Source organism: Thunnus maccoyii, chromosome 4 (genome assembly GCF_910596095.1).
Source record: "Thunnus maccoyii chromosome 4, fThuMac1.1, whole genome shotgun sequence".
NCBI lineage: Eukaryota > Metazoa > Chordata > Actinopteri > Scombriformes > Scombridae > Thunnus > Thunnus maccoyii.
In genome coordinates this window covers 14,199,542-14,217,673 of record NC_056536.1, presented here as the reverse complement: position 1 = coordinate 14,217,673, position 18,132 = coordinate 14,199,542, and the positions used below count along the sequence as shown (strand labels likewise).

The 18,132-nt window shown below is 38.9% G+C and overlaps 1 protein-coding gene across 1 annotated transcript; it reads right to left on the bottom strand.

The window, feature by feature from the left end:
- Positions 1-6,884: 6,884 nt before the first annotated feature.
- On the bottom strand, positions 6,885-17,079 carry exosc10 (exosome component 10). Its single transcript, XM_042410222.1, has 25 exons — positions 16,884-17,079; positions 15,999-16,135; positions 15,322-15,445; positions 15,130-15,234; positions 14,763-14,922; positions 14,539-14,647; positions 14,373-14,448; positions 14,172-14,282; positions 13,809-13,952; positions 12,954-13,144; positions 12,609-12,765; positions 12,270-12,418; positions 12,033-12,083; positions 11,832-11,943; positions 11,667-11,714; positions 11,492-11,567; positions 10,918-11,027; positions 10,739-10,831; positions 10,569-10,637; positions 10,322-10,427; positions 10,160-10,233; positions 7,566-7,746; positions 7,374-7,438; positions 7,217-7,293; positions 6,885-7,119 (listed from the first exon to the last, which is right to left on the bottom strand). Exons 1-25 carry the CDS (start codon positions 17,007-17,009, stop codon positions 7,089-7,091), a joined length of 2,682 nt encoding a protein of 893 aa, XP_042266156.1. The 5' UTR covers positions 17,010-17,079; the 3' UTR covers positions 6,885-7,088.
- Between the last annotated feature and the right edge of the window lie 1,053 nt (positions 17,080-18,132).

Below are 18,132 nucleotides of genomic sequence, written 5' to 3'. Positions count from 1 at the left end.
TAAAAACCTCTCAATCAGTTTAAGTGAAAGTACTTTTCGAACTGTGACACTATATGGTCAAAAGTATGTGGACACCCCTATCTTTATGTGTAGTTTTTGTCTGGGGTTGTTATTTGTGGTTCGGGCTGGACCCCTTAGTTTTGTAATGGGTAATGTATTGGGTGTAATGTTCATGTGTCTACATACTTTTCGGTGGTTGATTACATCATGAACTGGATCTTGTACTCCCATGCTCTTGAAATACATGTTAACACTTGCAGTTCTCTGTGTGACTTGTAATATCTCACTGTAAGAACAATCTACAGCACATTTCGTCTTAGTTCACATATCTTCAAAAGAGTCGTCAGCACTTACTTCACTCTTGAAAGCAAAGTGTAAAAAGTATTCTTTTGACACATTTGCACAAAAAGGTAACTCACAGAACCATTGTGCCATCTTGTGAGTTGGAACGTGTTAAGTTTGAGTTTCCCTGCAAGCACTCTATATTATCTTGATATCAGCAGTGCGCTCTGAAGATCTTAAGAAAGCTCTGATCCTAATACTGCATGTTGCTGCTCCACCAAAATGAAACTGTTTGATTAAAAAATATGTAGACAAGAACTTTTTCCTCTAAAATCATCTTTGATAAAGAGATCTGTGGTAGCTTTCAGATAACCCCCCCCCCTCCCCCACTTATTCATTTACCCCCCCACCCCCCCACCCCTGCATTCATTTTTCCCCTCGTTTGACTAACAACAACAAACAACAAACAACAAAGATTTTATCATGGAGCTGTGTGAAAGGCAACAACACCCAAAACAAACTGCTTTCACAAACTGTATTGAGTATTTGCATATTTTTTGAATATGTAAATGTTTTAAATGTGTAAATACTCAATACAGTTTGAAAAAATTCCAGTAAAATAATAAATAGTTTAAAATGTATTTTGGCATGTAGTGGCAGTGGCATTAAACTGATGTTTGTCACATCTAAATTTCACCAATCCAAAAAAAAAAAAATCTGAATAGATTTGCTGTGTTGATGAGCACAACTGTACAGTCCGACCACACCAGGAGAGACACTGCGGTAATGTGAGCCGCTGAGTGAGAAATTGTGGTAAAGTGAACTTAGTGTTAATAAAACATTATAGTTCTTAAAATAATCCATAAAGTCTGCAGTTGTAAATGTTAATAAGCTTTTATAAATGGATTTTGGTCCAGATTCCCTGCAGACCTTTTCCAGAAGGTAGGTGGTCTAACAGTCCATTGGAAGGGTCTCCTTAATGAATTAAAGAGTTATAGCTAAAATGAAAAATGCCATGCTGGTGAAGGATTTTCCACAACCTGGCAACCCAAAAGTCTTATTAATGGCTTATGATTGATTTATCGGTAGTAAATTATTGATTAATCATTAATAAAGCCAATAATTACAGCTTATAAACCATTTATAAATGGTGCCCTATCGGAAAGTGTCAAAAAATCTTGGCTTTCTCTGTTCCCTTAGTTGTACTTACTTTATCCTCAGGATGTAACGTTCACTTTTATGTAAGCAGCAGGGTCAGCCTTGTGTAAACAGACAAACAACAGTTTCCAGTTGGAACAAAACAGTAAATTAAGCACTACTGGGCCACTATCAGCTAGATAGTAACTAAACAGTTGACCAAAGCAAATCTCACAACAAGGCCCATTTTGTAGCTGTTCTGGAGCTTTTTATCTTATCACATGATCTTCTGCATTTGCGTATTTTATCATCTTGGTGGACAAACTGAATTTGTATTTCTCAAAGTTGCTGCAGTAAAGTGTTACCAAATTCTCACCAGGGATAGAATAAGACATTAGGAAGCGGATGCCATGGTAACCGTGAACTACCGGGTGTGAGTACCTCCCTCTCAAAATACTTAATTGATGAACACTTATTTTAACACTTTAATATTCTAAAATCAGAAGTGTAATTAAAACAAAAACAGGATTTTTACACCAATTTCCACTCTTATTCAAATACAAATACAAATAATTTTGCTGCCTCAACAAATACAGATGCAAATACAAATACTGGGCTTTCTGCACATCCCTAGTATGCTTGTGGTTGAGTGTGTATGTATGTACAGTATGTATGTGAGTGGTTGAGTATGTATGTATCCGGAAGGCACCATACTTTAATTGGAAGTTGCTACCACAATATGGTGCTATAGCAATGATGACTACTAGCGATGATATTTTTTTTCCCAGGATGGCAAAGTCATAACCCATCCTACTCTGCCTCTGATTGGTTTACCCTCATATTCTTACCCTACCCCTAATCAGTCTCACTTGTCATGCCTAAACCTAGCCAACCCAACCAGTGAAGACGATTAATCACTATTATTGATAGTTCCCAGGTTTACTGTGTTGAAGAAACTGAGCTGAAACAGCTGTTATTTCCACACTGGACCTTATGGTGACATGGACAAAAAGTCCTTAAAATTCTCAGAAAAATGACATTTGAACATCTACAATTCCATCACAACTCCAACTGCTGAAGAAGATTGTGTGATACGGTCGAAAGCTCCAGAACAGCTACAAAATGGGCCTTGTTGTGAGATTTTTTTAGTCAACTGTTAAGTCACTATCTAGCTGATAGTGGTTTCTGTACTCATTTATAATTTTTAGCCGTGCTCTTCATGACAAGCCAATGCCCAGTAGTGCTTAATTCACAGTTTTCTTTTCCAGGTTAAGGCAGTTACTAACAGTTTTACACATTACTGATGAAAATAAGCTTCATAAACATCAGATATTAGAGGACTTACCTGGTCTACACAGCTACACTACACCCTAGCCAAACCTACTATAACACTGGATTAGTAAATGATATATTTTAGCCTTCCTGATGCACCTTCTTACAGACTTTGCATTAATGTGTAACAAAGTAAGTAGTGTGGAACTTGTTGCGGAGGGGGCTGTTGATGTTGAGAGACTGTGTTGAGACTGATGTGATTCTGTTTAAGGTGAAACTGTTCTAAAGACTTACTAAAGACTTACTCTGCAGTTATAAAACCATCCACCTTGCGTAAATTTAGTTTCATGTTGGGTAAATTAAATTTTCCAGTTGTGAGAGGCCACCGTTGCTTCAGTGCTGAAGAACTGATGCTGCTTAAGAAAGTTGGTGAAATCAAGGAGGGAGGACTGACTGAAGGACCAGCAGCTGCCCACAGTGTCACCGATGGAGAATAAGATTTATTGAACCTTCTTAACCAATCATAAATAAGAAATATATGTATTCATATATCATAATATGCCTACAAGTAAGCTTAGCATTTAGTGTAACTGTAGCTGATAGTAGGCCTTTGGATGTGAATGTGATGTGCATGTGAATATTAATGTAGGCTATGCGCCCTGAAGACGATGATGATTATATTTATAAGAATCCTGCTGGTCTCTGGTCTGTTATAAAACTAAGTGTCAATCCCCCAGAAAAAAAAACAAAAAACAGTGAGTACTTGTTAGTTTTGATGCTTTAGTTCACATTGGGGGTAAGTAATGGCTTGATGTAATGAGGGACTACTTAGTAACTACTCAGTATAATGTATCATTTTACTTGAGGGGGCACAAAAAACAGTAACTAATGTTTTAGTAATTAGTAATGAATGAGTTGTATCGACTCATGGAGAAGGTGGTCAGTATGATCCATTCACAGATATTGATGAACTAATCGTTACATAATGGTTCATTAATATAAGATCTCTCAGTCTGTTCGCTAGTAACTCAGTCTCAACTATATAGTCCTCCATTAGGAATTATTAAGGAAATACTTAACGTTCATCAATTATCAGGTCGTTCCTGACTCATTTCTCAATTAACTAATTAGTGACTAATCATTAACTACTCTATGAAATTTGATTTGGAGTTACTCTGCCCATTAACTGATAGCATGAATTCTTAAATGTATTTTGTAACTAACAGGATAATGAGCGGTGTTGGATGACAGCTTCAAGCTGTGAGACAAGTTGTATGTGTGTGTGTGTGTGTGTGTGTGTGTAGTTTTGATGTACAAGTAATCAAACAGTTCAGCACTGTAGATGTTATTCACCTGCTAAATGTCATTGATATAGACGCAAACTCTTCGACATCAACACTTTGCCGTATCATTCATTAAAACTGCTGCCTGCAGTTTATTCATTTTATGGCTCAGTTCACTCGCTCACAACGCTGTACGGTCAGTGTTTTGACAGCTGGCATTCCAGGAGCAAAACATCTGGATTTCCTCTATATTAATCAAAAGTGCTTGGACTTACTCTGATGTCGAGCCTCTATAAATGGTTCGATCCTTATTTTCACTTTAATTATAGGATCATTACAATTTTTGTTACTGTTTTGTAGTGGCTCTGCGTGCAAACGATGGTCCACTGAGGTTAATTGATAAAATCAAGCGCAGTTTGTTGCAGAATAACTACACAGACCTCTCCACACATTAAAACTACTCAGTCATATGTTTGGCATGAAAATCTGCGGTTGGGAATCGGACACATGACGGAAACATTAATGTCGCCATGGTTCAATTCTTGAAATGCATGGTTTGATACAGCGGAATCATGACAATAACAGTGTTTTAATACAAAATGTGTCACCTTGTTTTTATTGTTTCTAATATATTTAGGCTACCTTTGTTGTAGGTTTTCTAAATGTAACCCACGCCAGATGCAGCATTTCGCGCAACGGTTAGTGTGTAAATATGGAAAACACGACACGACTGGACTTTCGATAACTCTAATCTATAAATATTCATAACAATACAATCCGGATTTGACTGTTTTTGGTGTTGTGTCATCTGAAGAGAAACTTTTTCCATTCGGTAGATTTTCTGTTGTCATTGTGACTGCCCCAGCTGTTTAAAAGCTATGACACAAATGTGACGAGCTGGAAGGATGACGATTAATCACTATTAATCATCAGCCTAATCGATAGTCCCAACTGTGTTGAAAAAACTGAGCTGAAACAGCTTTGATTTCACTCGGACGATTTTATTTCCACATTGGACCTTGTAGTGACATTTTTTTTAATTTGTCAACTCAAAGTCAAGAATTAAGTTTCAATCTCAACTTTCAAGCCAACATGGACAAGAAATCTTTAAAATTCTCAGAAAAATGACATTTAAACATCTACAATTCCATCACAACTCTGAAGAAGATCATGTGATAAGATCAAAAGCTCCAGAACAGCTACAAAATGGGCCTTGTTGTGAGATTTGCTTTGGTCAACTGTTTAGTTACTATCTAGCTGATAGTGGCCCAGTAGTGCTTAATTCACTGTTTTGTTCCAACTGGAAACTGTTGTTTGTCTGTTTACACAAGGCTGTCCCTGCTGCTTACATAAAAGTGAATGTTACATCCTGAGGATAAAGTAAATAAAACTAAGGGATCAGGGAAAGCCAAGATTTTCTGACACTTTCCGATAGGGCACCATTTATAAATGGTTTATAAGCTGTAATTATTGGCTTTATTAATGATTAATCAATAATTTACTAACGATAGATCAGTTATAAGCCATTAATAAGACTTTTGGGTCGCCAGGTTGTGGAAAATCCTTCACCAGCATGACATTTTTCCTTTTAGCTATAACTCTTTAATTCATTACGGAGACCCCTCCAATGGACTGTTAGACCACCTACCTTTTGAAAAAGGTCTGCAGGGAATCTGGACCAAAATCCATTTATAAAAGCTTATTAACATTTACAACTGCAGACTTTATGGATTATTGTAAGAACCATTATGCTTTTCAACATTATATGCAGGTGATTTACTAAATCTTGCTGATGGCTTATTAGAAATTGAGAAACCTATAGTCATTAATGATTAAATCAACATTTATAATTTCATTATTACTCAATACAAATATGCAGCCATGTTATTACCAAAACATTATATTAATAAATGCATTTCTCACTATCTAATATTTCATCGTGTTTGCATTCATGAATGTTAATAAATCATCAATAAAGGGTTCTGACAACAATATCACATCTGCAGTTGTAAATACTAATAAGCTGTTTATGAATGGATTTCGGTCCACACGACCTGCAGCCCTTCTCCAAAAGTTAAGTGGTCAAACGGTCCTTTCCGGATTAATTGAAGCACAAGCTAAAAAGACAAATTGTCACACTGGAGTAACCATCCTGTCAACCCAAAAGTTGGTCTTATTAATGTCTTATAACTGATCTTTAAATAGTAAATTAGCAGTGAGACTGTATTTACCATTGATAGAGACATTCATTACATTACTTATAAACCCTTAATAAATGGTACTGCCCTATGCTGAGATGCATAATTACAGAAGTTGAGAATCTATTACGAGGTTACAGCAGTTACTAAGTTTTACACATTACTGATGAAAATAAGCTTCATCATCATCAGAAAACATTAATACTGGTGTTAAGTGTTGACCCCGGTATTAAAAACTTGTAAAATACCTCAATCAATTTGTGTTGTGATAGCACTTTTCATTCCTTTGTTTTACACTATATGACCAAAAGTATGTGGACACCCTAATCCACATGCTATGTGTGATCTTTGTGATTTGAGTTAGATGCCTTAGTTCCAGTTACATACAATGATTTTTTAGACAAAGGGTGAGACCTTTTTCTGCTTCAACATGACAGCGCTCCCATGCACAAAGCGAGATGGACCTCAACCCCATTAAACACCTCTGGGATGAACTGGAACACTGAAAATGAACTGGGCCTTATAAAACTTCACTTATGTTTTTACAGCTGAATGAGAGCAAATCTCTGAGTTTTCCTGCTAGCGCTGCACAGCTTTTATGTCATCCTCAGCAGTGATAGTTCTGAAGATCTGAAGATAGTCTGATCCTGATACTGCTCCACCAAAATTAAACTCCAATTTAAAAAAAAAAAAACATGTAGGCAACTTTTTCCTCTAAAATCATCTTTAATAAAGAGGTCTGTGTTTCCACATATTTACAGGGTAAACTGTTCACAGATGGGAAAAAAATACACTTTGAAATTCATTAAATATTGAAATAGTGAATTTCATTTGCAAGAAAGAAAAAAGAGGAACATTGTTTCTTGCAAGATGGAAAAAAAGTTTTATAATAACAAAGAAAATGACATCAAAGAGTTTATCTTTTGGGCCAGTTATGCCGGAAACCTCTGTAGAGAAAAAAAAGAGACAGAACGGTAACGTACTGGGATGTTGGAATTTGTACGGGCAAAAAACCCTCTTATACTGTATATTATATACGTTTACCTGTCAGATTTTCCAGCCATGTACGACATACTTCGGTTTCCAGCTCCAAAATTAGATTTTTGTCCCTTTGGAGTTTTCTGTTGGACAAAAGATTTTCATCCATTAAGCACTGATAAAATATATTTTTCAATAAACAAATAAATCAACAAACAAATACCTTCTTCTTAAAATCATGGGTTTGCCGGTTTGGATCAAAATGTGTGTTGTCCTTGGATTTAGTACCTGTAAAACAAAGGGAATGCACTAAGTTGAATACTTTTATTACGTACAACAACTGTAACTAAATGTGATGTGATTAATTAATGTGATGTGATTGATTGTGATGAAAAAGAATCCCATAAATGCATACCAGCAAAAACTTTGAGGTCTGACTGACTGTAGTCGAAGGGCTTGAAGCTGTCTTGGGGAGGCGGCTCTGTCTTCTGAGGCTTCTCCGCAGATTTCATCAGCTTCTTGCTCGGTTTGGGAGTCGACTCTCCAACCTCGCTGGCGGCCCTCTCTCTCTTCTTTCCGTCGCCTTTTGCAGATTCCTGTTAAATTTGGTCGGCCGTGTTATATTATGTACAATACTTAGAATAAACATTTCATTTAGAGTAACAAGATAATAAACAGTGCTGGATGACTGTTTCTAGCTGTGAGACAAGTTATATGTGTACAGTGTTATACTGGTAGTCAAACAGCTCTCTTGCTACGAGTAGGTTTAATATTTTAATATTAGGGGGTTTAAATTGTTCGAGCTGCAGATTAAGTATTTATGGTGCATAAAAGAAACATTAAAGCAACAGATTACGTAATCTTTAAAGGGAACTATAAAGAGGTTGACAATAACTGATCATTTGCCTCAACATGTTTTGTTTTCCTGTGCTGCATATATATCACACACACACACACAAACACATACTGTATATACACACACATTTCCTTACACCTCCCTTAATTCCATACTGTATTGGCCTCTGATTAAAACAAATATAAAGCAGTGACCTACTCAGGTCAATATTATATGAACTAATTAGTGATGGAACAGTCTGAAGTGGAAAATAGAGCTTTTGGCGCCATCTACAGTTGGAAATTTTCACTTTATCTCACGCTCTGCAACATTAAACTGTTACACCTCTGTTTGTTACACCTTTTGATCTCTAGCAGTCAGTGCAACGGTGCCGTTTTGCCACAGAAGATGTGTAATCAGTCTTCAAGATGAGGTTGTTGCAGTCACAATATCTGCGTTGTATTAACTTGTTAAATCAATGTGGCTGCTGTGTGGCTAAAGACACAAAGAATTACATGGTGTACGATGTTTTACCTTCATGCGCTAACAACTTTTCTAAATGTTTGTGCTAATTTTAAGTTACAATGTTCAAGTCTACCGTTGTAGTGTTTGAAGCTGCAGCGTCTCACAGAAACCATGAATCTTTACCAATGTTTAAAGAACAAGGTCTTATAGGGTCTCAGCTCATCATCTTGGGATTCTCTTTCCCTGTGTTTGCTCACATTAATCTATGTGAGACAGGTTCTCCTCAAGCACTGAGTAAGTTCAAAATGGCTTCACATGATAGAACTACAATCACAGCGTAAAGTGCGACTGACAGCATCATCGTCACCTCACTGAGGGTTCACCTTCATGATAGCTTTGCAACTTACATTACAACTCTGCCATATGAGGCTTGAAACTGAGATTCTCTGGCCGAAACACATTTTCTTCAAACTGTAGTTTCTCCTTTGTATTTAGTTTGATTAGAGCATTTACATAGCAAAAAAAATACCCCCCCCCCCCTCAAAACTTCTGCCTTGACAAATCATGCTTTATTGCAATATTATTTCAGATGTGTCTAATTTGCTTAATTTAACCTGAGGACAGTTAATCATTTTTTGATGCAACTGTTTATGAACAGAATGGAGGCTAAAGAGAAAATCAGTGATGCTGGAGCGCAATCACAGCATACACTCTTCATAATTCCGATCATAATATCAGTTTAGTAGACGCATGGGAAAAATCACAAAGCTTTCTTTCAAACCGATATTAGACAAGAGAACCTCACTGCCAAAGTGCCGGCTGAAACTGACAGCAAGCCGGCGCGGCCAATATTTGCCTGCAGTTGGCAAGTTGACGAGTGTTACTTTCAAGTGCCGCTGCCAACACTTCTGACTATGATGCATGCCACCAGACGGTGCCAACGTGCTTATTTTGAGGCGCTGTTTCAGCAGACAGTGTCTTAAAACCAATTTTACACTTAAGCCATTATCACACAGTGGATTACTATTGGCACAAGCCTTTGATGGCTCGAGGCTCGAACAATGAAAGGCAGAGGGGGAAGTTGTGCCATCCACCAACAGAGAGAAAAGTGAGAGTCAGACGGTAGTGACCATTCTCTCTGCTCTTCTGCACTGTGGATGGAAGATGAGGACTTTTGTCTGAGCATTGGAATTAATTTAGAAGAGAGAGGAAACACCATATGGTGGCAAGAGTGTGTATGACTAACCAAGCAGGAGGTTGCCAAGCAATACACCAGAGACACGCAGCGAACAGGAAGTGGGCTTTTCGGGAGAAAGAAGCTGTTTTTATCCCCAGGAGGAAAGGAAAGTGTTTGATGAGTGGAGGACATGTCTCTAAAGCTCCAATCCCATGCTGTGCATTCTTCTTCCCCAGACACATAACGTGAAAGATATATATATATTAAAAGGCCACTACAATGCTGGTGCTGCAGAGTGGTAGCAATGGTTCACTCGCTTGTGAGTCACTGTATTGATGTGCAGAAATATCAGCCATATCTTAAGAAAATGGGGGGCATTACAGAGGGTTAAACTGACTATTAAAGCATCTTTAATATGCCGTGCCAGGCTCCTGGGTGAGTATAACTCATGTTTTTCATGGATTTGTACTTTCCCAAAAGGGACGTTTACAGTGCAAAGCCTATCAGAAGTGGAAAAGAGCAAATTACTCACCGCTGCTTGCTGACGAACGGTGGCGACGTTCTGTAGAGACTCCTGGTAGCTCTGTTTAGCCTTCTTTCTTTCTTCTGTGGAAAGCAACAATAAAATACAGTGAAGGACACAAGGCTTCCATTAAAAAAAAGATTACATTTAGAGCAAGTTTTACCCCATTACCTGCCACTTTCTTCGCATGTTCCTTTGCTTCTTCCTTGGCTTTCCTCTTGGACTCCAACTCCTTCTGCTGCTGTTCAATACTCTGCAGTTTCCATCTTTTACTGATCTGTAAATGTGAGATGGTGCAACTCTGAATATTCAAACATGAAGTTAAGAGGACAACACAAAGAAACTTGGAGATAGAAAGATAAATAAGATTTTTATTCTGAGTCAGGATATGGATGAATGAAAGGAGCTCTTCGATTACCTCAAATATTTTTGAGGAGGGGTCAAACTTGGCATTCTTGTTGACGTGTACATCAGTGGATGGTAAATACTGAAAACACAAAGCAAGATGACTGAATATTGTGTGTCCAGTAAAAAAAAAAAAAAAAAATACAAACAATGCTGAAGGTTAAATCAATGGTTGACCCTCACCATTCTGAAAGGGTTTTCAAAAGACTCGATGATGCGTCTGGCTTTCATCTGAGCCACAGAGACGTCCTCTTGGTCATTCTTTGTTTCCAGCTCCTTCAAAGAGGATGAAGAGTTCTGACATTAGGAACCACAGTTACATACAAACTGACTGTCTGAATAAACTGAAAGTTGAGCTCTACCTCAAACAGTGTGATTTTGGCTGCTGCCATGAGACCACTTGTTTTCTCTTCATCGACATCCATTTTATGCTCATCATCTGAGAAGAGCGCCCCTTGTTTAACAGGCAGTTCTGAAATTAAATACATGTGTTTCAGGTTTAATGGGCTACAATATCACATCACCAGGATAATGTACAATATAGAGCTGCAATGATTAATAAATTCATCAATTAGTAGATCGACAGAAAATTAACTGTCAACTATTTTGATAACTGATAAATCATTTTGAGTCATTTTTTTAAAGAAAAAAAAAAAGCTAAAATGGTCCCAGCCTCTTTAATGTGAATATTTTCGGTTTCTTTAATCCTCTATGATGGAATATCTTTGTTATGGACTGTTGATCTGGACAAACAAGACATTTCTGGTTGCATCTTGGGCTTTTGGGAAACAGTTGTTGACATTTTTCACCATTTTGTGACATTTTAAAAACCAGTCGACTAATCGATTTATTGAGACCATAATCAACAGATTAATCAATAATTAAAATAATTGTTAGTTGCAGCCCTGATACAATATGTATGAGTATCAAACTTACCATCAGCAGAAAAGTGGGGAAGATCACTTTCAGAGACCCTGGATGTATCATGAGGACCAAACAGAGTAACCTCTGGCTGAAAAATGACACAAGATCACATTAATTTACCTCAGTTGTAAACTATTAAATGCAAAAACTGAAAACTCCATCTTGATTCATCTGTTTTTTTACTGACCTTTTTTATGGGCGTGAGTCCTTTCTTCTTTTGAGCTGCAATTTCAGCCTGTGTGAAGTGTAGAAAACATTGTAACAACACAAACACTGGAATTACATAACTGATAGAAAAAACATTATACCCCCCTCCCCCCCTTCCCCACTCCTGCTGCCCATCATGTCTCACCTTAAGGAGAGGCATTTCTCGAGCTTCCTGTACTAACAAATGGAGCTCATTGACCTGCTGCCTCACCAGCGGGGGCACAGGGTTACAGCAGGCGATGATGCCCTGAGGCTCTCTGGGTAGATAAAGACAAAACACTGTGTTCACATGCACTGAACGACTAAAAATGCATCAAAATTGAAGTGGGAAATCTAATCAACTTACTTGGGCAACTCCTCGGATATTTTGATCATCATGTGAGTTGGCAGGACAAATCTAAACACAAATAAAATGATTAAAAACATGTTTAGGAGGATGTCGAATGGATGATTATAAAGGCAGGGAGACTGTGACTAAAAACATGTACGTTGCAAAAATCTGGCTGGGCGCATGCTAGAAATAGGAAAAACAGCTCTAGCAGATTTCCAGAGCTGCAAGTTCATCCATTTCCAAACAGCCTACCCGGTGCTTTCATCTTCCTGCCTGGCCAGCTTGTCCCTCCAGGCAAACAGCAGTCTGAAGGCAGTGAGCTGCTGGGTGTTAAAAGACCTTTTCTGCTTCCTCTGCAGCTCCAAATAGGACTCCTCTGTGTATATAGGCTTCACATATTTCTGTACGAGAAGGGGGCAGATGGTGAAATCATGACAAATGTCAGAAAATGCAGGAGATTATGCTGTGGAAATATGAACAATAAAGAAACCGTGCGATTATTGGATGGGGAACAGCGGAATAGGAGTACAGAGGTTGATGTTTGAGTGTCAGTTTAATCTTTATGGTGTAAGAAGGGAAATTTGTGCAAACCTTCAGGGAAATGTCTTTGCTCTTGTTCCAGACACTCTGCAGCAGGCCAGGCTGCCCGTGGTTGAAGTCCAACAGCTGCGCCCTCACGCAGTCGTAGATGTAGAGGAGGTAGTGGGTGTCTGTCCGGGCGTATTGCACCATCTCTTCTGGCAAGGGGCTACAGGGCCAAGTTATGGGACAAATCTTACTTCAACTGCCCAAAGTCAACAATATATATATATTTTTTAAGCTGGAAATGTTACAATTACAAATAATCTGAAATACATGAAGAAAATCTACCCCACAGCTAAACCATAAACAACTAACTGTAAAATGAAACATCAAATGGTCAAGTCGTGTCCATACCGAATCCTCCAGTCAGCGAGCTGGTAGCGTTTGTCCGAGTCCACACTGCAGTAGTGTTTTAGCAGGTGGTCGAGGGAATGTCTGGCCAGGTTCAGGGCTCGACTGGCCTGATGTGTGTCAAAGAGGTTGACGACGTACAAGCCGAAGTCCCTCTGGAGCCACTCGATGTCAGAGTCTGCGCCGTGAAAGACCTGATAACAGTAGAGAAAGTACATTCAGCTGAAAGTGAAAAACAAAGCGCTGAGGACCCTCCTGTGAGGAACCAACTTATTTCAATAAATATCATTTGACTGCGCAGATACAGTAAATATTTGAAATAAAAATCTGGGGAAACACCATGTGACATTTTTCCCATTTGGATTATTTTCACAGATCTTGTCTCTTTTAGCAGTTTAAACCCACGCATCACACTTTTTCACAGGTGTCCTACTGTGTGTGAGTCACAGTGGCTCCCACACACCGCAGGACACCTTCAGACTTTATGAGATGTGTTTGAAAACGACGGAGCTCTGAGACGCCTCAAAGGAATTCCGGTTGAAAGGTTTCACGATTACATCTGTACAAGACTCATATTACAAAACATAAAAATTAAAGTAACTGTTTATGATCATGGAACCACGTTTTGAATGAGAGGAGGGGACAGATCGGTGGAGATTCTCCCTCTAGTGTATGGTCAGGTTATGCAGAGGATGAGACAATTCGGATGCAATCCATTCATAAAACACTTAATGTTTATGTTTAACGTAATATCATCTTCCCTCTGCACAGACTTTTCCTTTTTACGTCAGTCACCAGGATACAACACGGGGAATCATTTCAAAAGAGAGCAAATGATTTGTGGAGCAGTTGCATTACTTTGACAATAGCCGGGTCAGTAAACGCTTCGTTCAGGATGTACATCTCACTGCGGAGCTCCAAGGTGTCGATGATGAAGTCCTCGTCTCTGGTGGAGATCTGCATCAGACAGGTGAGGCCGAGGAAACTCCTGTAGGAATGGTGCTGTGGTGGAGAAAACATCAAAACTCAACATCTGCTTACACACTTGAGTCTGCAGGCTTTATTACAGTCTCAAAAAAATTTACCACAGTAAAATCAGAAAATAAATCCATACATTTCTGACACAACAATGCAACAGCCTCACAAAAGGTTGCATCTGTTGTATTGGATCGCATTCATATAGGCGCATATATATATATATATAATAATCTAATCCTTTACCTCAAGGTCCACTGCAAATTCAGACAGTTTGCACAGCTTCTCATTCAGAGCCACCAGATCCTCCAATGTGTCAATGAAGGCGCACTTTGTCTCAGTGATTGGTTTGTACATCTAAAAATAATCCACAAATGACAGATTTAGTGGAGGTCTAACTAACAGTGAGATTATCATATTATATGATCAGTGATCACTATAACTTACCTGAGGTTCTGGTTTAGACAGAAGGTTTTCTGCTATTGTAAGATGATCTAACTCGTATTGGTACGGATGTGCAAACCTACACGGATCAAAATCATAAGTTAAGACAGTAAGTTAAGTAAAGGAAAAGACTAAATGTTAACATTATAACGTGAAGGACAAGTCTTACATGTCTTCAACATGTTCCTGAGTTCTCTGCTGGTGAATGAAGTCAGCCAGGGCAGCCGGGACATCAAGATCCTCAGGTCTCTCTTTTCGGATTTGTTTGTTGGTGAAATCTGCAATTTGGAGAGCAAAAGATCAAATATGCTAAAAATGGTTAAGATTATAAGTCAAATGAATGTTATGGAAACAACAGATGGGAAGACTATGAGAGAGAAAAGTACAACTTACAAGAAGGAAGAGGCTTTACTGCATTGGGCTTGATGAAGATCTTGGGAATAAAGGGCGTGTTGCTGTTGTCGACTTTTTCCTTGAATTTCAGCTGAGGCCTCATAACATTCTTCGCATGAAGCAGTCTGAACGTCTCAGATCGACTGCCAGAGCTTGAGCCCTGATCAATAAAAGCATTGTTTACCAAATGTGTGAAGTATTGCGGTGAATATTTATCAAGTCTTCCAGAATTAAAAAGAGAATTAAAAAAGAAAACTTCCGACTGCTTAAGTGCTGGAATGCCAGTACTGGCACGTTTCAGCTTGAACGCAGCCCAAAACAGAGACTGGCATGTGCAGTACAAGAGCCGAGAGGTTAATTAGCCAACCTTGCGATTCCAGCTGGAAACAACAATCTTGGGAGGCTGAAACCCTGCAGGCATGACAGGCTGTTGGCTCCTGTTCACCCCGTCGGCTTCATCAAGAAGAATCCCCTAGAAATCAGATACAAGAGCTCGGTTGCTTTGCAAAGGCCTTTTTTCATGCAGAAATCTGTGTAACACCAAAGCTGTAGGTCATACCACTCTCTCGAGGATGACATCGTTCGAGTCCACAACCAAGTCAAACCTCTCCTCCAACCCTGTCAGCTTGTTGCGGTCTCTCATGTGAGATCTGCAGCCGTGGTGCTGCATTATCTGACTCATGCTAAGACAGGGACACAGTGAAAATATTTAATGTCTCCTATTGGGAAACAGCAGGTGGCCATTACTTTGCAAAAATACTCTTGTGTTTGCATGTCTAAGGCTCAGTCAGACTTGCTTTCAGTCCAGCAAAATTGTCTCGCACTCAGCACGAAACAGGACATGCTGTCATGGGTCTGACAAAGCTAATCAGGAAATATTGAGCAGAGTAATCCCAGACTGTAAACAAACTATGAGAGCATTATTACAGTGTGTAGTCTGGTATTTTATGTACTATTTCACAAATTGGGGTGATATGACATATCTAGAATCCATTTTTTTCCTCTATATTCAAAGGCAAAACACATCAAGACAACTCAGTTTCTCTTTCTTGACCAGCAGTGCAAATTAACAATCTGCAAATGAATGAATGAATGAATGAATGAATGAATGATGAATTTGTGAGTTGCACGGGCTTCAGGGTAAGTGAATGAGAAGTGGAGCGAACATTTGCAGAGACAAGTGCAAGTCTGGCCGAACCTTAACTCAAAACAAGGAACATCATGCTGCATACTCACCAGTGCAAGAGCTTATCTCCCTGACTTTCACAGAACTCCTGGAAGCCCGGGAAGCTTCGATAGAAATCAAATTCATCTCCACTTTGAGGCAAGCCGGCAGATGCTCTGGTGGCTGATAATACAGCACCCAGTCCATACTGAAGAAGAGAGACAATAAAAAATAAATTAATTAATAATAATAACTTTATTTGTATAGCATCTTTCATTGAAAAAAGAAATGCAGCTTAAAGTGCCTTACAGCAAAAGAAATCACATGCACCAAGTGCTTCACATCAAGAAAGACATAAATGACATAAAATGGACATAAAAATAAAGAAAAAAAAATCACTAAAATCAAATGTAGCATATTTAAAATGTAAGGCAGGGAAACAGAGACTGTTTAACTATTTTGACATGTTAAACTGACATGAATATAGTGTTTCAATGATTAGTTGATATTCCAACACAGGTGTGACAGAAAATATATTAATACCACTTTTGATAATGGCCTGTTTAGCTTATCTATCATATATAAACACCAAATATCTGCTAACTTTTCAAATTATATGGGAATATTTGCTTGCTTTTCATCATGTAAGATCTAACCACTTTAATAAGTTTAGTTATTTGCAGCTTCTCAGCTAGCTACATGAGATAAACATTTACCTTGAGACAGGCATGATTTACGCTAGTTAGCAGGCTAAAGAGGCTAAACCTTCATACTTGATTGGATACACATTAAACTGTCCCATGGACTTGTCTCAACACTTAGCTGTGCATGTTTCCTACCAGTACCAAAGTTTTAATGTGACCAGAGTGCATTAGCCAACACGCACATCCACGTTGCCAGACTGGTTGCTAGCCTCAACTCAAAAACTCCGCGTCCAGCGCGGTTAGTTCACTTACTTTAACGAAGGCATCCGCGTCTTTAAAACCGGGACACAACTCGGCATTTTCCTCGTCGTTGGTGTCTGTATTACTGTCTTGACGGCCACTGTTGGAGGAAGCGTTACTCTTTGAAGAATTCATCATCTAGTTTTGTATGTGTGTGTGTACATGTGAGCCGCAGGAAGCAGCCGTCTTTCCTTAGTGTTTTCTTCTGAGCCGCTGAGGAGGACGCTGAGGGAGACACAGCGCCACCTACAGGCGCGGAGTGCACCGGCAGCAACACGAAACTGCAGTAACAGTCTATGGATTATATATGCTATATGTGTCAATCTAAAAGATGCATTCTATATTTTACCAATCTGCAACATTATAGGTTTTCTTTCAGTCTGACATCCAAAGCAAGACTGGACATTTTCATGAATCTTGTCATTTTCGACTGCATTGCATTGTCAATGTACCCACTCAATGCAGTGACACTGCAGACAGAAAGCTTAGCTTACCCCCCCTGCTACTGGCTCACCCTTCCAACCTGATCACAGTAGTATTGCACCAAGGTGCTGGTACCATGAGGGGGCAGTGTTGACATTTGCTATCTGCAGCAGCTCAGTTACAGCATCTGCACTGTGTTGGGGGGATATAGGGAGAAGTAATATACACCAATCATGTCTTACCCAATATCTCAGTTACAGCTATCCAAAACCATGTCTGTATCCAAAGCATTTTGCAGTTAAAGGTGATACTGCAGGTATACTAATCACATAAATACCTTTCACCTAGTCACTGGTGTAAAAAACCCAGAAGTTACAGTACCCTGGTGTTGTGATTCAGCGGTCAATAGCATGTGAAGAGCCATTGCTGATGTATTGACACAGCAGCTCATTATGGATGATCTGTGGTGTGTAGGGAGAAACCTCTCTTTTCTTCACTTCCCCTTGCTATTGATCTCTTCACAGGGTCCTCTCCCTCTTACTATCTTAAAAGCATCTCTGCAACACTGGCTCAATCAATATTTCACAGTAGCTTTCCATGTCATTCCGTTGTTTTAGTAGAAACTATCTGAACTTCAGCAAATACACGCTCCAGTGATCCAAGGAAATTAATCAGTATTCTTTGCAAAGACTACCAGCACAAAGCCAGCCGTATCTTGATATATATTCGTTTTTAGATTGTGTATTCTTTTAAATATTACATGTGATGTTAATATGCAAAACATCTGATCCCCTGTGATGATAATAAAACAATTAGTATATGCACCAAAAATCTTTGT